Source organism: Mauremys mutica, chromosome 1 (genome assembly GCF_020497125.1).
Source record: "Mauremys mutica isolate MM-2020 ecotype Southern chromosome 1, ASM2049712v1, whole genome shotgun sequence".
In the NCBI taxonomy this organism is placed as follows: Eukaryota; Metazoa; Chordata; order Testudines; family Geoemydidae; genus Mauremys; species Mauremys mutica.
The window spans coordinates 157,021,416-157,046,826 of NC_059072.1; the positions used below are offsets into that span (position 1 = coordinate 157,021,416).

General features: G+C 49.0%; 1 protein-coding gene across 1 annotated transcript in view; it reads left to right on the forward strand.

The window, feature by feature from the left end:
* The window catches only part of LRRC58 (leucine rich repeat containing 58), a 34,220-nt gene extending 19,142 nt beyond the window's left edge, over positions 1-15,078 (forward strand). The window contains exons 3-5 of the mRNA XM_044991546.1: positions 9,979-10,107; positions 11,387-11,664; positions 13,697-15,078. Of these exons, the coding sequence (XP_044847481.1) occupies positions 9,979-10,107; positions 11,387-11,664; positions 13,697-13,905 (616 nt within the window). The 3' untranslated portion in view covers positions 13,906-15,078. The remainder of the gene's footprint in view (positions 1-9,978; positions 10,108-11,386; positions 11,665-13,696) is intronic.
* The last annotated feature ends 10,333 nt before the right edge of the window (positions 15,079-25,411 follow it).

Here is a 25,411-nt window from a genome sequence, read left to right on the forward strand (position 1 = left end):
TGCTCTTATTCCACAATAAGAGTGTCTTAATCCAAATTAGCTTAAACCACTTCAAATAAGGCAATTTATTCTGGAATAAGAGCACCCACATATGCAGTTACTCCAAAATAGCTATTCCAGACTGACTGCCCTTGTATAGTAACCCTTAGTGTGAGGCAGTGCTACTATGGTTCTGATATATACACCTGCAGTCGGAGTAAGCTTCTTCACAGATGGGTTTCAAAAGAATGGGGCTCAATCTTTGTAATGCTACTCAGACTTGCCTCAAAGTCATTACATAAAAGGATCTCAGTGGAAATTGTTAATAGCTTAAGTAAACATAGCAGTTGGCATCTTGATTTTTGCTGTTGGGAACTTGAGTATTCTATTCTTGCAGTTGTACCAGTATTTGGGTAGTTTAATTCCTCTTCAGTGGAGTTACTTCAGATCTACATCAGTGCAAATGAAAGGGGAATCATCATATTTCAAACCAATTGGATATCAAGAACACTCAGGGCTTGGCTACACTCGAAACTCCAAAGCGCTGCCGCAGGAGCGCTCCCGCAGTAGCACTTTGAAGTGCGAGTGTGGTCGCGGCACCAGTGCTGGGAGAGAGCTCTCCCAGCGCTGTAGGTACTCCACCTCCCCGAGGGGATTAGCTTACAGCGCTGGGAGCCGCGCTGCCAGCGCTGGGGCCCTGTTTACACTGGCGCTTTACAGCGCTGTAACGTGCTGCGCTCAGGGGGGTGTTTTTTCACACCCCTGAGCGAGAAAGTTGCAGCACTGTAAAGCGCCAGTGTAGCCAAGGCCTTAAACTAAACTGGTTCTCATCCACTTTCTTAACTTCACTATTTTCGTGCAGCAGTTATTGTTGTCTTTCATACTCCTGATTAACACCCAACTGTTGAAGCAGTGAGGGTGCGTGAAAGGCTCAAATGAATGTAGCTGGCTTCTACAGAGCAGGCTGCTGAGTAGAGCAATCACCAAAATTATTCACCAGTTCACATCAGGTGGTTTCAGCTGAAAAAAACTTGGGTTTTTTTTAAATGCTGAAATATTTTGTTTTGACATTGTGTTTAGAAATGAAATGTCACTTTGACCCAAAGAGGGTTTTTGTTTTGCTTCTGATTTTAGCAAGGAAAAAAAACAAAATAATTCAGTTTTTGGTTTGAAATGAAACAAAAAATTTGTCTGGATTTTTCAGTTTGGCTGAAAAATCAGTTACTCATTTAGCTCTGCTATAGAGCACGGTTTCTCAAACAGGGGTCGCCGCTTGTGTACAGAAAGCCCCTGGCGGGCCGGGGCGGTGTGTTTACCTGCCCCGTCCGCAGGTCCGGCCGATCATGGCTCCCACTGGCCGTGGATCACTGCTCCGGGCTAATGGGAGTTGCTGGAAGCAGCAGCCAGTAAGTCCCTCAGCCTGTGATGCTTCCAGCAGCTCCCATTGGCCTGGAGCAGCGATCCACGACCAGTGGGAGCCGCGATCGGCCAGACCTGCAGACGGGGCAGGTAAACACACCGGCCCGGCCTATCAGGGGCTTTCCCTACACAAGCGGTGACTGCTGTTTGAGAAACCCTGCTATAGAGTCTTCTGTGATGTTTGAGAGCTGTGTGCATACCCTTTGATGCAATGAGTGCCAAAGTATGTGCTCTTTAACATATTTAATACCAAATGTACACTAAAAAATAAGCCAGGTGCTAAGTGTGTGGGTAGACTTGCAACTGGAGCTATGGTAAAGATACGATGTTAGAGGCAACCCACTAGAATTCCTTTCTTCAAACATTTTACCAATAGTTTCAGGAGACTGATCTTAAATTTGTTGCGTCTCAGCAGCAGCTGTGTTGTTCTCTGTAGAAATGGCAAATCATAGAAAGTGGTGGGCATAAGTGTATTATCAGATTAAACTCTTACTTCCTCGCTCCACTTGCAGACCAGATGGGGAAACTTCCTGTTAAAAATTTGTTTTAGGGAAATTTTGATCTCATATCTGAATTTAAAGTTCTGGGCAGATCTCTCCACTGCCACCTGTTAAGTTTTATGCTAGCCAGCATCTTTGAGCAGTGGGGACAGGCATCATTAGTTGTAAAGAAAGGATAGATCCAAATGTTGGAGCGCTTCTACGCTGGGAAACTAAACGTTCGAGCATGGCCCTGAGGTATCATGGTAACTAACAGGATGTTAAACATGAGTTAGTACTCAGCGGAGAAAGGAACTGTTGTGTCTATCATAAATCAGTCTGTCTCCACTGAATGTTTTATGTGGCATCAGTTACCATGATTTCTCCAGGTCATATTCTAACACATATGGACAAACGCTTGGAATATTAGTTCATTGAGGAGGGGAAGCATTGTGGCCTAGTGGATAGAACATTGGCTGGGGACTTGAGAGCTCTAAATTCTGTTTCTGGCTCAGCCACTGGCCTCTAGGACGACCTTGGGCAAATCATGTCACCTATCTGTGCTTTAGTTATTAAAAAGGGGATAATGAGACTAACTTCCTTTTTAAAGCACATTCGATCTAACCATGACAGTGCTATCTCAGAAGTAGTCCTCATTTCTCTGAGTAAATACATCATTATTGAGCTCAGCTGAGCATCCCTCTGTTCCCTTTCTAAATTCAAAAGCCCTGATGTGATAAAATAAACCATATACTCTGACACCCAATAAGAGTCTTAACACAGCTATATGCGAATATCGCACCATACACATAAATATAGTTACACTTATCTAAGTTCAGGTTAGGTTCAGTGACCTTGAGCTATCCAGTAACTGCGACAACAGACTGGAAACCCTCTGACTTCAACAGAGCCATTCTCTTGCTGCACATGCTCATTTCACTCCATTAGGTTCATCCGTTCAGCTTGTGCTGACCTGGTGTTACAAACTTTACACTTAATAAACCCTTAAGACCTCTAGTTCTCATAACAAGAACTAGAGGTCACCTAATGAAATTACTAGGCAGCAGGTTTAAAACAAAAGGAAATAGTTCTTCTTCGAGTGATTGCTCCTATGCATTCCATTGTAGGTGTGCGCGCCGCGCGTGCACGGCTCTCCGGAACATTTTTACCCTAGCAACTCCGGCGGGCCGGCTGGCGCCCCCTGGAGTGGCGCCGCTATGGCGCCCATTATATACCCCAGCTGGCCCGTCCGCTCCTCAGTTCCTTCTTCCCGCCCGTGACGGCAGTTGGAACAGTGGAGTGCTCCCTTACCTCCACAACCCTAGTGTTTTCTCCATAGTTATAGTGTATATAGTGTTAGTAATTAGTCAAGTTCTTGTTATAGTTGTATATATATATAGTGTATAGAGTTAGTAGTTAGGGAATTAGAGGGCTTACCCCTCTTCTTCCGCCCCGGTGCGGGCGTATGCCCGGAGCACCGGGATTCAAGCCCTGCGCGGCTTGCCAGCGGCCCATGCCGGTCAGCGACCCGCACGACTCCTGCCTCCGCTGCCTCGGAGAGTCGCATAGACCAGATAAGTGCCCTATTTGTGTGGCCTTTAAGCCTCGTACGAGGAAGGAGCGGGACTCCCGGCTGAAACAATTACTGATGGAGTCTGCGCTCCAACCTCCGGCGCCGGCTCCATCGGCGCCGAAGCCTACCTCGACGAGCAGTGCACCGGCAGCACCGAGCCGCTCCGGTACCGAGCCGGCACCGAAGACCCGGCGCCGCTCCCTCTCCCCGGGGAGGAAGCACAAGGTGCCGAAGACGGCCACTGCAAAACAGCAGCGGAAGCCGTTAGCCCAGCCGCCTCCGACGAAAACGGTGCAGGCTGAGGCAGTGCACGCAAAGTGCACCGGGCCGTTGACTCCGGCGCCGCAAGGCCCGTCGAGTCCGGCACCGCCCAGCTCCCCGGTGCCCACCGAGGAGGAGCTGAGGATCCCGTCGACGCCTGAGGCGTTCGCGACGGCGAGGGAGCTAATCGACCTGACGTCGGCTCCGTACCATCAGCCACCGGCACCAACGGTGCGGACACTTAAGTCCCTCGGCAAGCCTGCGATGATTCGTCCTCCATCCCCGGGCGACCGAGGCGACCGCGGCTCCAGGATCCGGACTCGATCCCGGTCCCTATCGCGGAGACGATCACCGCCGCACCGCTCCCCATCCCGCCGGCGATCAACATCGCGACGCCTCTCAGCGTCTCGGCACCGGTCGCAGTCCCGGCACCGCTCTCCATCGCGGGGCCGGTCGTACTCCCGGCGGCGCTCCAGGTCCCGGTCGAGAAGTCACCGGCACCGCAGCAGGTCCGCGTCCAGGCACCGCGGACATCATCGGGGCTCCCACAGCCGTTCAAGGCGCCGCAGATCGAGATCAAGATCTGTTTCCCGGCGCCGCCGGTCGAGCTCCCGGCGCCGCCGGTCGAGCTCCCGGCGCCGTCGGTCCAGCTCCCGGCACCGTGCGGAACGAAGGTCCCACTCGCCACTTGCCTCCCGAGACAGCCGGCACCGACCTTCGGCACCGGAGGCTCGTCTCACGCCGGCGCCCGATGCCCGCCCAGGCGCCGCCACTGCTCCACCCTGGCCTTCAAGGGAACCCTCCGTGGCCTCCCCTCAGGGCAGTGCGGTGGACTTCAGAGCCGGGTCACTTCCACCGGACCATGGACCCCAGTATTGGGGGCATTGGGTACCCTGGGCGCAGTATGAGCAGGCACCTCCCCTGCCACCCAGACAGCCGGGCTCGGCGCGGTCGGTGCCAGTGGCCACCATCAGTAGACCCCCCCCGTCTCCACCGACTCAAGCCGATGCCCACGGCCCACCTTTAGGGCAGGACTCACTGCCACCAGATCACCAGGCGGTGGAACAACAACAGGAGGAGGTGCTGCCGGGCCACTCCTCGTCCTCCTCTCCCGATGAGGCGGTGGCAGGGGCGTCGCCATCAGAGCCCCCGCCTATTGACCTCAGGGCGCACCAGGACCTCCTCCGAAGGGTGGCGAAAGCCATTAATTTGCCCATCGACGAGGTCCAAGAGGTCGAGGACCCTATTACCGATGTGGTGGGAGACGAGACCCCCGTCAGAGTGGCGCTCCCGTTTATCCGCACCATCCAGAAAAACAATACCACCATTTGGCAGTCACCTTCCTCCGTCACCCCCACGGCGCGCGGCGTGGAAAGGAAGTATTCGGTCCCGCCCAAGGGGTACGAATATCTGTACGTACACCCCACCCCAGACTCGCTGGTGGTCCAGTCAGTCAATGACCGCGAGCGTCACGGTCAACCTGCCGCTGCGCCGAAGTCCAAGGAGGCCCGGCGCATGGACTTATTGGGGCGTAAGGTTTATTCGGCGGGGGGTCTCCAACTCCGCATCGCTAACCAGATGGCCCTCTTGTCCAGATATGCGTTTAATATCTTGGGGTGCCTCGCGAAATTCAAGGAGCTGACCCCTCAGGACTCCCGCCCCGAGTTCTCGGCGCTGCTGGAAGAGGGCAAGTTAACCTCCAGAACCCTGATTAAAGCGGCCGTGGACGCAGCGGACTCAGGGGCTAGAACGGTGGCATCCGGAGTGACGATGCGCCGCATTGCGTGGTTGCAGTCTTCCACCCTCCCACCGGAGGTCCAGTACACCCTCCAGGACCTCCCATTTGACATGCAGGGCCTGTTTTCCGAGAAAACGGACGCCAGAATTCAGACCCTAAAAGACGGGAGGGTCGCAATACGGACGCTGGGCATGCACACGCCGGCCACGCAGAGGCGTTTGTTCCGTCAGCAGCCCTACCGGCCCTTCAACCACGCCAGGACTCGGCCGTTTAACAATCGCCGCACGGCCCCCTTCCGCCGTAGACCGTCGGGGGGGCGGCGCAACCAGGCTCAGGGCTCGTCCAAGGCTCCGCAGGCGCAGAAGCCGGCCTTTTGATGGGACGCCCGAGGACGGCCCACCACTCTTCCCCCAGGATCCATCCCTTTTGTTTTCGAATCGTCTTTCCCGCTTCCTTCCGGCGTGGTCTGCTATAACATCGGACAGCTGGGTCCTCAGCACCGTCCAGCACGGCTACCGCCTACTGTTTATTTCGCCCCCTCCCTCCCACCCACCTTCCCCGTCCCTCTTCAGGGACCCCTCTCACGAGCAAGTCCTCTTACAGGAGGTCCAGTCTCTGTTGAGTGTGGGTGCCATCGAGGAGGTGCCTCTCTGCAGGCGGGGCAGGGGATTCTACTCCAGATATTTCCTCATCCCCAAGGCGAAAGGAGGTCTCCGTCCCATCTTAGACCTCCGGGAGCTGAACAAGTACCTCCGCAAGCTCAAGTTTCGGATGGTAACCTTGGGGACCATTATCCCTTCCTTGGATCCGGGAGACTGGTTTGCCGCCCTCGACATGAAGGATGCTTACTTTCATGTGGCAATTTACCCCCCCCACAGACGCTACCTGCGCTTCATGGTCGACGAGACCCACTACCAATTTGCGGTGTTACCCTTCGGCCTCTCCACTGCCCCGAGGGTATTCACCAAATGCATGGCAGTCGTGGCCGCAGCTCTCCGTCGGCGCGGAATCCACATGTACCCATATCTCGACGACTGGCTGATTCGGGGTCGCTCTCAAGAGTTGGTGGCAGCTCAGGTGTCCGAGATACTGCACCTGTTCCGGTCTCTCGGCCTCCTCGTCAACGCCGAGAAGTCCCAATTAGTTCCGGCACAGCGCCTGGAGTTCATAGGAGCGGTCCTCGACTCCAACCTCGCCAGAGCCTGCCTCCCTCGTCCTCGCCACGAGACGATGGTCTCGCTCATCCGGGCCCTGCAGGCCTTCCCTTCCACGACGGTGCGGTCCTGCCTCCGCCTGCTGGGTCACATGGCGGCGTGCACTTTTGTGACCGCGAACGCGAGGCTGAGGCTTCGTCCGTTCCAGATGTGGCTGACATCAGTGTACCGCCCCCACCGCGACCCTATAGATATGGTGGTCACGGTCTCGGACCCCACTCTCCGGACGCTCACCTGGTGGCTGGATCCGGAGGTGGTCTGCGCAGGGGTTCCGTTCCGCCCCCCTCGCTCGTCGGCCACCCTGACCACAGACGCTTCGGTGCTTGGATGGGGGGCTCACATGGGAGACCTGCACACCCAGGGTCTCTGGTCGGCCCAGGAACTCTCCCTCCACATCAACGTTCGGGAGTTGAGAGCGATCCGCTTGGCTTGTCTCACCTTTCTAGCACACCTCCGGGACCGCTGCGTAGCGGTGTACACGGACAACACGGCGGCCATGTTCTATCTGAACAAGCAGGGCGGGGCCCGATCCTCCCCGCTGTGCAAGGAGGCGATGCTCCTATGGGACCTGTGCGTGACCCACTCGATTCGCCTCGAAGCCTTCTTTCTACCAGGAGTGCAGAACACGCTGGCCGACCGTCTGAGCAGGTCCTTCGCCTCCCACGAGTGGTCCCTTCGCCCAGATGTGGCTCACACCATCTTCCGGAGGTGGGGATTTCCCCAAATAGACCTGTTTGCCTCCAGGACCAACAGGAAGTGCCACAGGTTCTGTTCGTACCAGGGTCGGGCTCCGGACTCCATCTCCGATGCGTTCCTCATGCCCTGGACGGGCCCCCTCCTATACGCGTTCCCCCCGTTCCCGCTGGTCCACCGAGTACTACTCAAGCTGCGGAGGGACAAGGCCCGCGTCATACTCGTCGCTCCGGCCTGGCCGAGGCAGCACTGGTATACCCTGCTCCTCGAGCTCTCGGTTCGGGATCCCATTCCCCTGCCGTTATGGCCGGACCTCATCTCTCAGGACCTCGGCAGGCTTTGTCACCCGAACCTGCAGTCGCTGCATCTCACAGCCTGGTTCCTGAGTGGTTGACTGACGCAGAAAGGGGTTGTTCGGCGGCGGTACAGCAAGTCCTGCTTGAAAGCAGGAAACCCTCGACACGCTCTACCTACCTCGCGAAGTGGAAACGCTTTGCGCTTTGGTGCGATCAGCGAGGTCTTAACCCGTTCTCGACCCCTATCCAGACGGTCCTCGATTACCTCTGGTACCTGAAAGGCCAAGATCTTGCGATCTCGTCCCTGAAGGTGCACCTGGCGGCACTGTCGGCCTTTCGGCCCGCTATAGATGGTCGCTCCGTCTTTTCCAACCCAATGGTTGCCCGCTTCCTCAAGGGATTAGACCGTCTCTACCCTCAGGTGCGTCCGCCGGCTCCGACTTGGGATCTGAACCTGGTTCTCACCCAGCTGATGCGGCCACCCTTCGAGCCCCTGGCCACGTGCTCTCTGCTCCATCTCACCTGGAAGACGGCCTTCCTCGTGGCAATCACATCCGCCAGACGAGTCTCCGAACTCCGCGCCCTGACAGCAGGTCCCCCATATACCGTCTTCCACGGGGACAAAGTGCAGCTTCGGCCACATCCGGCCTTCCTTCCCAAGGTGGTGTCGGCCTTCCATCTTAATCAGGAGATCTTCCTCCCGGTTTTCTTTCCAAAACCGCACGCCTCACCTCGTGAGCAGCAGCTCCACACCCTGGACGTCCGTAGGGCCCTCGCCTTTTACATCGACCGGACAAAGTCCTTCCGGCGTTCCTCCCAGCTCTTTCTGGCAATTGCTGAGCGCATGAAAGGCGAGCCAGTTTCCTCACAACGGATTTCATCCTGGGTGACGTCCTGCATACGGGCGTGCTACGAGCTTGCTCGCGTCCCCCCCTGCCGACTCACTGCGCACTCGACCAGGGCGCACGCCTCGTCGGCCGCCTTCCTGGCCCATGTTCCCATCCAGGACATCTGCAGAGCGGCCACATGGTCTTCAGTCCACACCTTCGCCTCCCACTACGCATTGGTGCAGCAGTCTCGAGACGACGCAGCCTTCGGCTCTGCGGTACTACACTCCGCCACGTCTCATTCCGACCCCACCGCCTAGGTAAGGCTTGGGAATCACCTACAATGGAATGCATAGGAGCAATCACTCGAAGAAGAAAAGACGGTTACTCACCTGTAGTAACTGGTGTTCTTCGAGATGTGTTGCTCCTATCCATTCCAGACCCGCCCTCCTTCCCCACTGTCGGAATAGCCGGCAAGAAGGAACTGAGGAGCGGACGGGCCGGCTGGGGTATATAATGGGCGCCATAGCGGCGCCACTCCAGGGGGCGCCAGCCGGCCCGCCGGAGTTGCTAGGGTAAAAATGTTCCGGAGAGCCGTGCACGCGCGGCGCGCACACCTACAATGGAATGGATAGGAGCAACACATCTCGAAGAACACCAGTTACTACAGGTGAGTAACCGTCTTTTCTTCACACAAGGCACAGTTAACCTGTGGAACTCTTTGCCAGAGGATGTTGTGAAGGCCAAGACCTATAACAGGGTTAAAAAAAGAACTAGATAAATTCATGGAGATGAAGGATAGGGCCATCAATGGGCTATTAGCCAGGATGGGTAGGAATGGTATCCCTAGCCTTTGTTTGCCAAAAGCTGGGAATGGACGACGGGATGGATCACTTGATGATTACCTGTTCTGTTCATTACCTCTGGAACACCTGGCATTGGCCACTGTTGGAAGACAGGATACTGGGCTAGATGGACCTTTGGTCTGACCCAGTATGGCCGTTCTTATGTTCTTAATAACTTTTTCAGTAGTATATCCCTAAAAGGGTGGGGAATCCCATGCTGTAGCTGAAATCAGTGTAGGGAGGGTTAGAGCAATAATTTGAGCCCAAGGTGTACATGGAAAAAAATTAGAAGATCCATGTGATTTTGTAAATAGCTGATTATTTTTGAGATGTAGCTCAGGAACCTCTCAGTCAAATGACCCCAAATTTGGATGCTAATCCTATTCCACACAGCAGATTTCAATACCATCTAAGCTGCAATGTGGATTTTGGTGCACTTAGAGAGTCAACATTAACTATAGAAGATCTGCTCCACTATCATCTTATTATGGTCATTGATAGTATGTCAACTTTCTCTTCATATGGTATGTCTCAACGAAAATTGTTTTATCTGCAGTGCAAGCTGTAAATCTCTCGTAAACTAAATGAGACCAAGCGCTAAGTGAAACTGCAGAAATAAGATTAACCAAGTAATGAAGTCGTCTTCTCTTTCAGTTTAGAGTTTTTGTACCTTGGAGGGAATTTCATTACTTCAATCCCACCTGAGTTAGCAAACCTGCCTTCTCTAAGTTACCTAGTGCTGTCTGACAACAAGATCCAGAGTATTCCTCCTCAGCTGGCACAGTGAGTATATCCAACTAATTTGCTGTCTTCAGCCACCAGCCAGTGCTCAAACCTCTTTATTCTGCAAGTCTGGATAAGAGTACCTGAGAAGATCTGGTTGCTCTTTAGTTCTTAATCACAGGTTAGGTCTGCAGGGGGAGATTCTCAGCACCAGGCAATGCAAGGAGGACTTGTAAATTCAAAATATTGTGAAAGTGAATGTCCATTTTAGGATTTATTATAGGAGCCATCACCATAACATCTAAGCACAGACACAGGAAATGTGAAAGTTGAAATGCCAATAGCAAAAATAAATGCCACGCTATATGTTTTTCATCATATTGTGCTCAGCCTCCTTTGCCTTCTACCCAAAATCTTTTTCTGGTCTTATTTGCATGATACTCTTGTATAGCATCTCATTCAAGGATATCAGAATGTTTAAAACGTTCACTAAGGCTCACAACACACCTCTGAATGTAAGATTTGTTTTATCTCTTACAAAATAGAAAAAAATCTACACAGTAGTTCAAGACAGAAAATAAAGAATACCCTGTGCAATTGAAACTCCAAGCTAAGGTGATAAAAGCATGGGGGTTTCCAAGTTGGAATTTGATCAGGATAGCAGGGTTTAGCATTACTACTCTTGACATGGGATCTCTGACGTCAGGTGTTCATAACCTTAGTTTTGTTTCATTTGAAAGATGACTCTTCTGGCAGTACGATGTCCTTATGCAGTATGAGGAATATTGGTTTGGTGCTGACAGAGGGGAGAGCTCTACATACAAAAATTCAATGTGTTGTGTCTCCCAGTCACTCTCACCTGGTCTGACCTTGCTTAGCTTGAGCTCTGACAGGATCTGAGCATGCGGTAATGCAGGTGCAGACAATGAAAGCATGGGGTTTGCCAGAGTTGGCTAACTGCTAGTGTGCTCATCTTTAATACATGAGAACCGGTGACCTATTCAGAGCATTGTGTGGAGCCTTTTGAATACATACCCTTGGTGCAAGGAAACATCCCTCTAAAAAGCAGTCTTTTTGTGTAGCACTATTTAGTTCCATACTAGTTTTTTTAGGGTGGGTTGACAGACACATTTAAGACCATGCTTATTTCTTTAACATGCATTGAGGAGCTGAGCCAAGTTCTGCATAGGCTAGTCTGTGTGCTAGACCAGCAGTTCTGCTAGCATGGCTGTGTACTTAAAGGAAAAAGCCAACGGAAACAAGCTAGTGAGAAAGGTAGTAAATGGGGGGTGCTTTGTAATGCTTGTTCCTCTTGACTGTCTTCCTCTTGATTTTTCAGGTTGCATTCCCTACGTTCCCTTAGCCTTCACAACAACCTGCTGACATACCTCCCCCGGGAGATCCTCAACCTGGTTCACCTGGAAGAGCTGAGTTTGCGAGGGAACCCACTGGTTGTTCGCTTTGTCCGTGATCTGACTTATAATCCCCCAAGTCTCCTGGAACTAGCTGGACGCACCATGAAAACACGCAACATTCCCTATGCTCCCAGTGATCTCCCAGGGAATCTTGTCAGATATTTGAGCCTAGCCAGCAACTGCCCCAATCCTAAGTGCGGAGGTAAGTTAGCTGCTCTCTGCTCCCTGTTCTCACCTGATGGCTCTTCTATTTCTTTCTAACCTAGCTCTTCTTTTAGTAGCTTAATTGCATGTGTTGTCATACCAGTCAGTTCCTGCTGTGAGCATTTCAGTAGCCCCAGGTATTGTCTTATCCTCTTCCTCAAGGGACTGTGTCACTGCATCTTTACTTGGGCTGTCTCTACCCTAAGCAAGAAAGTCCCTGCAGGGTCATTGATTGCTTAAAATCTTAGCACTGGTTTGCAAACTCTGCACAGGAGCACTGTTTTTGATAGAACTGTTTTAATTGGTATGCAAAATGCACTTTTAGAACTATGCGGCTGTACCAGCATGTTCTGGGATTCCTGAAGTGTTGAGCTCAACTGTCACATGTAACCTGTATGCAAGGGGTTTTACAGGCATTGTACAAGACTGGGGATTTCCAAGTAATACTTTGCAAGGGATTTATTCTAATTCAAATGGTCTATTTCTCAGTCTGTTCCTTAACTACAACTTCTTTGGTCATGGTTCTATCTGCTGCTTACCACTTAATATGATAGCTTCAAAACAGGGAGTGGATGGAGAGGCCAGAGATTGGGTTGCATTGAGTGAGAGAGGAATTTGTTTCCTTGCATTTCACACATCTTGGACGATGAAAATAGATCGATTGGTTTCACTTTATCATGAACTAGCAGTGTGCTGCTACAAATGCTGCAGAGGCATAGTTAACTCAGAGGCAGCTACAATTTAAAAAAAAAAACAACAACCCACAAACACACCTCTAGAAACATTTCTGAAAATGCCTGCGTCTGAATAAGAACAATCTCCCTGCGGTAGGAGGAGAACATAACTGTGTGTTATGGCATCGTTCTGTTCAGTTCTCATGGAAAATAGCATCCAAGTTCAGCATGGTAACTTCACTCAAGCAGAAGAGAAATGGGGTTAGAGGGAGAGAGCTTTTATTTATATACACACACTATTGATAACTGTTAGAAGGGGCCTGGTAGACTGGAAAATACAGCGGGTAAAGGGATTTAACATTTAAAGACATGTTTGACAGTCCCCAGCATGACATTCCCTCTTAATTCTTAGAGAATTTTCCTTTTCTGTGGAATGAATTGGCCATTGTTTCTCTCTTCAAATAGTACTTTGCCCTTCTGTAACTCTTTCACCTGGGTGTATCAAGTACTTTAAAAACATGAATTCTCTCAAACCCTTGGGAGGTAACTACTAAGTATTATCTCCATTTTACAGGTGGGAAAACTAAGAATTTAAGCCCCTGGAGTTGTAAGGCCACACAATGAATCAGTGGAGGTGTCCTGACTTTTGGTGCCCCACTTCCAGCGCCCCACTTCCAGCCACTTCAGCAACTATTTAGCAAACACTATCCTAGGGTGAGAAAATCGTTGGCAAAGTTAGGCAGTGGGGCCACTGTATAAAATGCATGGGATGCAGATACCTGGCAAACTGCTGCTTTCTCTGAAAAAATCCAATAAATGTGTTACTAGAACAGGGGTAGGCAACCTATGGGACGCGAGCTGATTTTCAGGGGTACTCACACTGCCCAGGTCCTGGCCACCAGTCCAGGGGGCTCTGCATTTTAATTTAATTTTAAATTAAGCTTCTTAAACATTTAAAAAACCTTATTTATTTTAATTAAACTATTGTATGTATATATTATAGACTTATAGAAAAAAACCTTCTAAAAATGTTAAAATGTATTACTGACACGCGAAACCTTAAATTAGAGTGAATAAATGAAGACTCGGCACACCACTTCTGAAAGGTTGCCGACCCCTGTACTAGAAGCTGCACATAAACTGATCTGTTCAGTTTCCACTTCAGCACACAGATACGCTCCTCCCCATCAAAAAATCCTTATTTCCCTAACTTTTGCTGTTTGAATTCATCCCTAAGATGAGGCAGGTGCATTAGAAATCATGGCTGGCTTGCTCATTGCTGTGAAACCTGCATGCTCCACAGCAAACTGCTGTTTCATTGTTCTAAAAACTGCCTTGCTTTCCTTCCCCTTGCAGGTGTCTACTTCGACAGCTGTGTCCGACAAATCAAGTTTGTTGACTTCTGTGGGAAGTACCGCCTGCCGCTGATGCACTATCTGTGCTCCCCAGAATGCTCCTCCCCCTGCAGCTCTGCCTCTCAGAGCTCCACTTCCCAAAGCGAGTCTGATTCAGAGGATGAAGCCATTGTTGCTGCACACAGGATGCAGAAAGTTCTTCTTGGATAAAAGGAAGTGATGGACTAGAAAAGAAACCTGTCACTAAAGCAGTAGTGGAAATGCAGAGCCGGAGGTTCTTTCCTGAGGGGCTCATTAGAAACAGTCCTGTAAGCGGCAGCACATCTGAGCAAATCTGGAATTGCTTGGTATGATGCTGCTAAGAAGAACTAACTCAATGCCTTGCCTACATGGGGATGTGGTGGGGCTAGAGTTATCACTAAACTACCATGAAGATCTGTGTAAAGGGAATCGTGGAGAGCAGACCTGCCATGTCTGGGGAAACCTGTCTAAAGGGGTTTTTGATAGCATGACACTTCACTACTGTGATTGGCTTTAGCACCATATGAAGCAAAGAAGACTGTTCTTGTTCTGGGGTATTACACTGCGGTAAATCAGCGAGACTGTAACTGTGCTATTCTGGGTGTATTGACTCCAATGCTGTATTTATCAGCAAATCTTTCTCGTATCATCTTCAACACTCTGCTCTCTCCCTTGATTTCCTCTTACATATTTACATACTCCCCCCAAAAAATTAAAATTATTTTTGTTGGGGAGGGATTTTTCGAAGATCTGAGTACTGTCTTCCTTTGTTCCAGATTTAAGGTCTTCATCTACTGTAGATGTTAGTTTATTACAACCCTAGTATTGAGCCGGTTTGGTATTTATCTCCCTTTTTATACTAGGCTGCTGTTAGTGTCTCCTTCTGACTCATCCTTATCTCCTCTTTGCAACTGGTGCATTGGTGTCCTCCTGTTGATTGGGAATACATGCTAAGCATCTCACTGAGCCTTGCCACCAGTATAGATCTACAGCCATATCCCCCTGTCTAAAGGACCAAGTGCATTGCCCTCCACTGTTCTTTAAACTCATCTGGCCCCAGTGGCGCAAATGTGTGCCTAAACTTGTGTGAATTCCATAGTGCCTCTCACTCAATCTTTCTGTTGTGTCCTCTTATTGAGGATAGCTTCTTTTCACTTTTTACCATATAACTTTGCATATTGGAGGCCACGCACTAAGGCTGTCATTGCCTACATTAGGCGTTAAGCAAAATCTCTGTGTGAGAATCTTATTCCATGGTTTCAGCAACTTGTGCCTTGAAAAAGCTTACTACTTTCCTTCAGCTGAAATACAGATTAAGGAACATTGCAGAGCACTATTCTTCCTCCTCTTCCCGCCCCCCCATCCCAGAATGAAAAGAGAAGCTGGTGGGTGGAAGTGGAAGGCAAGCTACTTTGAGCATGTTGTGTGGGAGACAAGTTGGTGTTGAAGGCTGTTGTATGTTTTAGTTTTGCATTCACTCTTGTTCATGCAATCCTTTGTATTGTTCAGATAATGTAGTCACTTACCTTAAACTGTATTTAAAGGAAAGCTGCAGAGATTAGATATAATTCTGTAGCTAAATGTTTAATACATATATCTTTTAAAGCGTTAATGAAATTGACAGGTATTTCCATCTCTTTGCCAAGGAGAGCTAATGGTGAGTTTCTGAGTGCAGGTAGTTAATGTGAACAGTGGGATCACATTTTATTAAAAAAAAGAAAAAAAGGCAAAAATATCTACTTGATGCGAAGCAGTTTATACAGTTGCCAATTCTTTTATGTATCTCTCTGTTCAGTAAGAGGCTAGACTTTCAGAAGTCAATAAGGAATATCTGAATGAGTTCTGCAGTGGCCAAATGCAATTTCTCATGGACTTCTGTCCTGCTCACTGTCTGCTTTTAAAATCTTTGATTGAATTGTATGGGGAGGAATTGACCTCTTTTTGTTCCTTACTCCTGTTGGCAGTAATGAATGGAAGGGATTTAATCCACTGAGTAATGAAACTTAATCCCCACAATGCATCTTTGTTACCCAGTTCAAATAACTGTTTTTAATGCATTTTATTCACACCAGGGAGATTTTTTTTTCCTTCTGCTTGAATAGTTCCAAGATACTTCAAATAGACTTCTTCAGGGTGCACTCTAATACAGGAATAACTCCATCTTGGAAACCTCTCTGATTGTTTTGTATTTCTGAAGAGAGCATTGGTGATTTTGTACTGAACACTAAAGGATTAAGGGGCTTTAATTCAGCCCTCTTGTGGAATTTTATCATGAGCAGTGTGTTACTTTACAAAGTCTTAAAGGTGCCTTATGGTTTATAAAAGTGTATTTTGCTAGAAATGTATGAATATAGAATATTTCTAACAGTATTTCATTATGACCTGTAAACTGATTGTAATACTAAGCGAAAAATGTTCTTTCTGAAAACTGTCTCTGTCCATTATTTGGTAATATCTCAACTCTAGTGTAGTGAGAAATGGAGGGTTCCATCACCAGAGTCATAGAAATTAGAGATTTTCTCTTTCCCCATTCTATATAGGATTAGAAAGTAGAACAGTCTCCCGAGGGAAGTAGTAACATTCTTGCCCCTTGGGTCAAGTAAAATTATACTGTAGGCAGGATTGTGTGTATTTTATGAAAATCATTGTAGAATTTTGCTGCAGAATCTAGATTTTAAAAAAATCTTGACTTAATGGTTCTACAGATAAATGTGAAAACACAACCTGATTGTAAACGGAGTGGGTAGTGTTCCTGAGTCTGCCAGCAGCCTGAAACAGTAGTTCTAAGAGGTGTTAACTGCCCCATTTATCTCAATGGGGCACTAATGCAGAAACCAAAAGGTGACAATTTAAATATCAACATAGCTTTCTGCTTCACTGTTGATCATTTTAGAAACATTCAGTAAACCTGCTTATCCTACAATCCTAAACTGCCTCCTAGGTGCCAGTAGCTTCAGCTACCTCCCTCTTGCCACAACCTCCAGCTTTTTCACTGCAGTTAGCAATTGTCAGTACAAAAATCTGTCCCATATTGGAAAATAGGACAGTGTAAAACATGGACTGCTTTTGAGTGTATTCAATTTCATGTTTAATTATAAACCTCAGTATTTCAATTTAAATGGAACTGCTGCAGACTTTCTCAAGTGCTGCAGATTCTACAAAACTTGTCCACTGCACATAGGTCCAGATTACTGTAGTTTGGGGGGCTTTGGGCTGTTTTCTGCCACCAGCAGTCTTCTGCTATGGCTTCATGCTGTACCTGATTACCAGGCAACGGGCATATCTCCCTGACCCCATTGCTTGTCTTTCTGGGAGCATGAGTCGTAGCCCTCTTAACTTTTATCCTGGCTATCACCACTAATGCTTTGAGGGCTTTGTATGTGATCCTTAACTGAAATGAGTTAGATGACTGCCTGAAGCTGATAAATGTTGAGCAAACCGAATGACAATTTACCTGCTATTACAGAATTGCCAAGACTACATGGCATTTCTCATGTAGGTGAACTGGAAACACTTCCTATACAGACAGGGATTTTCCCCCATTCCCCCACTGGTGGGGTGTACACCCCCCATCTCGAACTTCCCCAACACCCTCCAGTTACGTGTTGCCCATTTAGTCAATTGGAAATTTGAATTGAAATTGAAACATTAATACACTTTAAAAGCATATACAGTATATGCAGGGCCCTACCAAATTCACAGTCCATTTTGGTCTATTTCACAGTCAGGGATTTTAAAAATTGTAAATTTCATGACCAGCTATTTAAATCTGAAATTTCACAGTGTTGTAATGGTAGGTCCTGACCCAAAAAGGAGAGAGAGTGTGTGGGGGGGGGGGGTCCACAAGGCTACTGTATTGGAGTTGTGGTGCTGGTACCCTTACTTCTGCACTGCTGCTGGAGACCAGTGGCTGCTGACTGGGAGCCCAGCTCTGAAGGCAGAGCCACTGCCAGCAGCAGTGCAGAAGTAAAGGTGGCATGGTATGGTATTGACACCCTTACTTCTGCACTGCTGCTGGTGTGGGGCTGCCTTCAGCGCTGGGAGCATGGCCAACAGCAGCTGCTCTGCAGTCGCCCAGCCCTGAAAGCAGCACAGGAGTAAAGATGGCAATACCGTGACCCTCCTAAAATAACCTTGCGACCCAACCCCCCGCAACTCCCTTTTGGGTCAGGACCCCCAATTTGAGAAACGTCGGTCTTCTCCATTAAATCTGTATAGTATAAGGTAAGAGCACACCAAACACTAGATTTCACAGGCAGAGACCAGATTTCATGGCTGTGAATTTGGTAGGGCCCTAAGTATATGAGAAAATACTTATACCTGAGAAAGCATAATGGGTTTGAAAAGTATGAGCAAAGACTAGCTTCCTCACACAGCTGTTATTTATCACTATATCAGTGCATCTGTTTTGGCTGTATTTGCCTACCTAATTTCAAATTATTCTTTGTAAGCAAGGTCTGAATGAACTCTCCCCTGACACTTAGTGATGAGCCAGAGGTGGGTGGAAAGGCATCAGGACCACACTATTTACATGAACAGACAGAGCTATGCTGCCCACGTGAACAATTTTGGCTGGTATTGGGTTACAAATCACTTTAGTATACACCATCCGATCTTCAGTCAAACTTTGCACCCCTTGATAATCTACGTTATTCCCAGATCACCAGAAACTTTGACGCTTAAACTCTGTAATGTTCACTTACTTTTTTTTGTTAAACATCTTAATTAAATGTGGGGGTCATGAAACATTACCATCCCTATTGTATGAATAAAGGACAGCAGAACTTTACTTAGCCTGCCTGAAGGAGGGGGGTCTCCGTCAGTGCTTAATTTGTGCTAGGGTTTGCCAGGGCTGAGGCCTGCCACCTCTAGGCTTGACAGTTCATAGCTTTGGGACCTCTGGGCTTATCAGATCAGTTACAAAAGAAACAAACTTGCTTGAGCCCTGGCACCTCTTTCATTACAAATAAAGCACTGGTCATCCTTAAGTGCACTCCCTAAGCAGGAGGTTTGGATGCCATACCCTAGTGAAGAGAGAGTGAGTGTGAGTGGGTGGGACACAGGTGTTTTGCTTGTTGGCTCTGCATAAGAATCACAGGCCCTTATTTGACTTGCCCCTCTCTCCTGTTTAAAGACAGAGCTGATTAGGCTCCATAGAGTTACGTTATGGTTGGTTAAGTGATCACTAGAGCTGAAATCACTGATAATCAGGTCAGTGGTGTAGCCAGGTTCTAAGTGTAGGGGGAGCAAACATAAAAAAGGCATCTCCCTTGGCTCCTCCTCTGGCCACACCCCCACCCCGACTCTGCCCTTCCTTCCCCCATTGGATTCCTTCCCCAAATCCCCGCCCCCAACCCCACCCCCTCGCTGCCCCATTGAATCCCAAGCCAGGCTTGGGGAGGAGATGCCCCTGTGCAGCAGCCTGGGCACAGGGGCAGCTGCTTCCCCTGCACCCCACTAGCTACGCTAGTGAATCAGAGGAACAGAGTTTCTGTGGAAGAGAGAACAGCCTGCACTAGTAGCAAGGTTCCCCCTCTGAGAGCTGAAATCACTGAGAGCTGCAGTATCCCCGCTGGTTGGGTGGGAAACCGGGGTTCAATTCCCTGACAAGGAGGGTGGTGCCTTTTGGCTGAGGGAGAAAGAAATGCCTTGCCCAGGCAGCTAGTAGTGTAGCAGGCAGGCAGGAGAAAAGGTGAGAGGGAATAACAGAAAGCAGAAGGGGACACAGGGAGAGAGAGAAGGAGGAGCCGCTTATGTACCTCTCTAGCACCCCCTGGAGCCTGGACTGATTAACACCGGCTTCTCAGGGAGCTTCCTGTTTCCTGCTGCTTCCCTGAACCCACTTGTGGAGAACAGGCAGTCAACTGAAATAGTAGGAGCCATTTAGGCCCTTAAGACGCTGATGTCTTCCCTCACTCAGGCCCTGCTACCAGCCTGCTTATTTTGTCCCCTTCAACTGAGTGTTACAAGACACTATAGCTGGCACAGAACAGCAGTCTTGAGTGAAAGAAGAAACTGACCCTCTGGGGCAGTATTCAGAAAAAGAAAGAAAACAAAGGAAGCTTTTCTATCTAAGCAGAAAGGAGCTATCCTGAGATACATAGACACAGATGTTCCTGGTGAGCCTTCTGGACGCAGTGAGGATGTGAGTGGTGAAGAGATGCCTGATCTTCCAGTTAGTCAGAGTGTAGGTGACCTGGCAGCTACTGCAGCATCCATGTCTCCATCTCAAATGGATGTAACGGTGCACATTCCTGAAGGAAAGTGTAGATCAGAGAAGAGTGTGGTGGAGGTGCAAGAAACGGCTGCTGCTGAGTTTAGTTCCTTAAGTCTAGATCAGGGGTAGGCAACCTATGGCACACATGACGAAGGCGGCACACAAGCTCATTTTCAGGGGCACTCACAATGCCCGGGTCCTGGCCACTGGTCCGGGGGGCTCTGCATTTTAATTTAATTTTAAATGAAGTTTATTAAACATTTTAAAAACCTTATTTACTTTACATACAACAATAGTTTAGTTATATATTATAGACTTATAGAACGAGATCTTCTAAAAACGTTAAAATGTATTACCGGCACGTGAAACTTTAAATTAGAGTGAATAAATGAAGACTCAGCACACCACTTCTGAAAGGTTGCTGACCCCTGGTCTAGATGATCCAGGACTGTGGACCCACTTGAGCAGTAGCCTGAGGGACTTCCTTGTACTGCATGGGCCACAACAAGTGAAAAACTTTATGTTTCCCAAAGACAATGAAAATAGAAGTTTCCATCCAACACATTACTGTGTGAAATCCCCAATGGTGACAAAATGGAGAGGCCATGGCTTATGTACTCAAAAACCCAGAATGCTACATACTGTTTTTGTTGCAAACTCTTCCAGTCTAATGTTCCAGCCACATTGGGTTCTACAGGAACAAAGGACTGGAAAAATCTGGCATCCCATGAGAAGGCAGCAAATCACCAGAGAGCATTCCATAGGTGGAAAGAGCTTCAGATGAGACTAAGGTTAAAGGCCACCATAGATGATCAGCATCAAGAGAAGATTGCATTATAATCTCTTTACTGGCAAAATGTTCTGAAAAGACTCATTGCCATTGTGAGAATGCTTGCTACCCAAAACCTAGCACTGCATGGCACTTCAGATCAACTGTATGTGCCAAACAATAGAAACTTCCTTAAAATTGTGGAGCTGATGTCTGAGTTTGATGCTGTACTCCAAGAGCATCTAAGGCCTGATCTACACTACGCGTTTAAACCGATTTTAGCAGCGTTAAACCGATTTAATGCCGCACCCATCCACACTACGAGGCCCTTTATATCGATATAAAGGGCTCTTTAAACCGGTTTCTGTACTCCTCCCCAACAAGAGGCGTAGCGCTAATATCGGTATTACCATATCGGATTAGGGTTAGTGTGGCCACAAATCGACGGTATTGGCCTCCGGGCGGTATCCCACAGTGCACCACTGTGACCGCTCTGGACAGCAATCTGAACTTGGATGCACTGGCCAGGTACACAGGAAAAGCCCTGCGAACTTTTGAAATTCATTTCCTGCTTGCCCAGCATGGAGAGCTCATCAGCACAGGTGACCACGCACAGCTCATCTGCACAGGTAACAATGCAGTCTCCTGAGAATCGAAAAAGAGCTCCAGCATGGACTACACAGGAGGTACTGGATCTGATCGCTATATGGGGAGAGGATTCAGTGCTAACAGAACTGCGTTCCAAAAGATGAAATGAAAAAGTATTTGAAAGAATGTCCAAGGCTATGATGGAAAAAGGCCATAGCAGGGACTCAGTGTAGTGCAGAGTGAAAGTTAAGGAGCTCAGACAAGCCTACCAGAAAACCAAAGAAACAAATGGAAGGTCCGGTGCAGGGCCAAAAACATGCCGCTTCTACGCTGAGCTGCATGCAATTTTAGGGGGCTGCACCACAACTACCCCACCCCTGTCCGTGGATTCCGAGGTGGGGGTTGTAATCTCTGCCATGACTGAGGATTATGCGGACGGGGAAGATGAGGAGGAGGAAGAGGAGGACGACTTTGCAGAGAGCACACAGCACTCCGTTAGCCCCAACAGCCAGGAGCTTTTTCTGACCCAGATGGAATTACCCTCCCAGCCCTCCCAAGCCACTATCCCAGACAATGAAGCCATGGAAGGGACCTCTGGTGAGTGTACCTTTGTAAATATCAAACATTGTTTTTTAAGCAAGCGTTTTTTAATGATTGATTTGCCCTGAGGACTTGGGATGCATTCGCAGCCAGTAAAGTTACTTAGAAAAGTTTGTTAACATGTCTGGGGATTGAGCGGAAATCCTCCAGGAACATCTCCATGAAGCGCTCCTGGAGGTACTCCAAAAGCCTTTGCAGAAGGTTTCTGGGCAAGGCAGCCTTGTTCCATCCACCATGGTAGGACACTTTACCACGCCATGCATGTAGCAAGTAATCAGGTATCATTGCATGGCAAAGCATAGCTGCGTACGGTCCCGCTGATTGCTGGCATTCAAGAAACATCCGTTCTTTATCTCGCTGTGTTATTCTCAGCAGAGTGATATCGTTCAGGGTAACCTGGTTGAAAATCAGGAATTTAATTAAGGGGACAGAGATGGCCATTTTCCTACTGAGTTCGTGGACTGCAGCTTAAAAAAAAAATCCTTTCTTGCACGTAGCCAAGTGGGGGGAGGGGAGGAGTGAAATACCGATGAGCTTTTTCGCGTTTGGTTAGCAGGGATCTTCCCAGCTAACAGCCACGCGGTGGGGGGGGGGGAAGGGGGGTGATTAGCAGTGAGCTTTCATGGTACCAGCCATGCAGTGGGGGGAAGGGTAAAGCACTGCAGAAGCCGAAAGACAGTGGCTTACCATGGCCGCATGCAAGCTGAATTCTGATGCCTGGACCTGTGTCTGTGAGATCTGTAACACCAGAGCCGCAGGCACTCAATATTAAGATGCAAAATGCACCCTTGTAGTGAAATCACATGTGCTATGTAAGGTGAATAGTACTGTTCACTGTGAAAGAGTATAACCATTGTTCTGTAAAATGTATCTTTTTTAAATACTTCTCTCCTTTTTTTCCCTCCCTCATGCAGCTGCAAATTTTTCAAGCCTCCATCCCAAAGGCTAGCTCAGATAAGGCGGAGGAAAAAGAAGACGCAAGATGAAATGTTCTCGGATATAATGGAAGTAACCCGCAAGGAAAGAGCTCATCTGAATGAGTGGAAGGAGGTGGTATCAAATTACAGGAAAGATGCCAGTGAACGTGAGGACAGGAGGGACGCCCGAGATGAGAGGTGGCGGCAGGAAGATCAGCGGTGGTGGGATGCAACGCTGGGGCTACTGCGTGATCAAACTGACATGTTCCGGCATCTGGTGGAGCTTCAGGAACGGCAGCAGGATCACAGAGTGCCGCTGCAGCCCCTGTATAACCACCCTCACCCCTCACCATGTTCCACATCCTCCTCACCCAGACGTGTAAGAACGCGTGGGGGGAGGCTCCGTGCACCCGCCCACTCCACCCCCGTGGACAGCCCAACCAAAAGACTGTCATTACTGTGACATTTTTTTAGTGGCCTTTTCCTTCCCTCCTATCCTCCTCCCAAACCACACCCGGGCTACCTTCTCAGTTCTCTCCCTCTTTTTATAATGAATTAATAAAGAATACATGATTTTTAAACGATACTGACTTTATTTCCTTAAGCAAGCTGTAATCGAAGGGGGAGGGTGGGTTGCTTACAGGGAATGAGTCAGTCAAGGGGGATGGGGGTTCATCAAGGGGAAACAAACACAGCAGTCACACCCTACCCTGGCCAGTGATGAAGCTCGTTTTCAAAACTTCTCTGATGCGCACCGCTTCCTGGTGTGCTCTTCTAATCTCCCTGGTGTCTGGCTGCGCGTAATCAGCGGCCAGGTGATTTGCCTCAGCCTCCCACCCCGCCATAAATGTCTCCCCCTTACTCTCACAGAGATTGTGGAGAACACAGCAAGCAGCAATAACAAAGGGGACATTGGTTTGGCTGAGGTCTGAGCGAGTCAGTAATGTGCGCCAGCGTGCCTTTAAACAGCCAAAGGCACATTCTACCATCATTCTGCACTTGCTCAGCCTGTAGTTGAACAGCTCCTGACCACTGTCCAGGCTGCCTGTGTATGGCTTCATGAGCCATGGCATCAAGGGGTAGGCTGGGTCCCCCAGGATAATGACAGGCATTTCAACATCCCCAACTGTTATTTTCTGGTCTGGGAAGTAATTCCCTTGCTGCAGCCGTTTAAACAGAGTAGTGCTTTTGAAGACGCGAGCGTCATGAACCCTTCCCGGCCATCCCACGTGGATGTTGGTGAAACGTCCCTTGTGATCCACCAGTGCTTGCAGCACCATTGAAAAGTACCCCTTGCGGTTTACGTACTGGGTGCCCTGGTGCTCCGGTGCCAAGATAGGGATATGGGTTCCATCTATTGCCCCACCACAGTTAGGGAATCCCATTGCAGCAAAGCCATCCACTATGGCCTGCACGTTTCTCAGAGTCACAACCTTTCGTAGCAGCAGCTTAATGATTGCTTTGGCTACTTGCATCACAGCAGCCCCCACAGTAGATTTTCCAACTCCAAATTGATTCCCGACTGACCGGTAGCTGTCTGGCGTTACAAGCTTCCAGAGGGCTATTGCCACTTGCTTCTCCACTGTGAGGGCTGCTCTCATCTTGGTATTATGGCATTTCAGGGCAGGTGAAAGTAAGTCACAAAGTTCCATGAAAGTGCCCTTCCGCATGCGAAAGTTTCGCAGCCACTGCGAATCGTCCCACACCTGCAAAACTATGCGGCCCCGCCAGTCTGTGCTTGTTTCCCAGGCCCAAAATCGGCATTCAATGGCTAGAACCTGCCCCATTACCATCAGGATCTCCAAAGCGCAGGGCCCCTCGGTTTGAGAGAATTCAGTGTCCATGTCCTCATCACTCTCATCGCCGCGCTGCCGTAGCCGCCTCCTCCTCGCCTGGCTTTGCAGGTCCTGGTTCAGCATAGACTGCACGAGAATGCGCGAGGTGTTTAAAATGTCCACGATTGCGGTATTGAGCTGAGCAGGGTCCATGCTTGCTGTGCTATGGCGTCTGCACAGTTCACCCAGGAAAAAAGGCGCGAAACGGTTGTCTGCTGCTTTCACGGAGGGAGGGGTGAGGCTGTACCCAGAACCACCCGCGACAATGATTTTTGCCCCATCAGGCACTGGGATCTCAACCCAGAATTCCAAGGGGTGGGGGAGACTGCAGGAACTATGGGATAGCTACGGGATAGCTACCCACAGTTCAACGCTCCGGAAATCGACGCTAGCCTCGGACCATGGACCACACCGCCGAATTACTGTGCGTTGTGTGGCCGCGTGCACGCGACTTTATACAATCTGTTTTACAAAACCGGTTTCTGTAAAATCGGAATAATCCTGTAGTGTAGACGTACCCTAAGAAGAGTCACCATCCTAGAAATGTACACACACCACTATCTTGGAAAAACAATTCAAAATGAGATCATAGAGTTACTGGCAACAAAAGTCAAACAGAAGATTGTGGCAGATCTGAAGTCAGCAAGATATTACTCTGTTATTCTGAACTGCACACCTGACATCAGCCATACTGAACAAATGACTTTAATGGTGCATTTTGTAACAACAACAGAACCTAGTGAAAATGTCCCTGCAATGGTGACTGTCA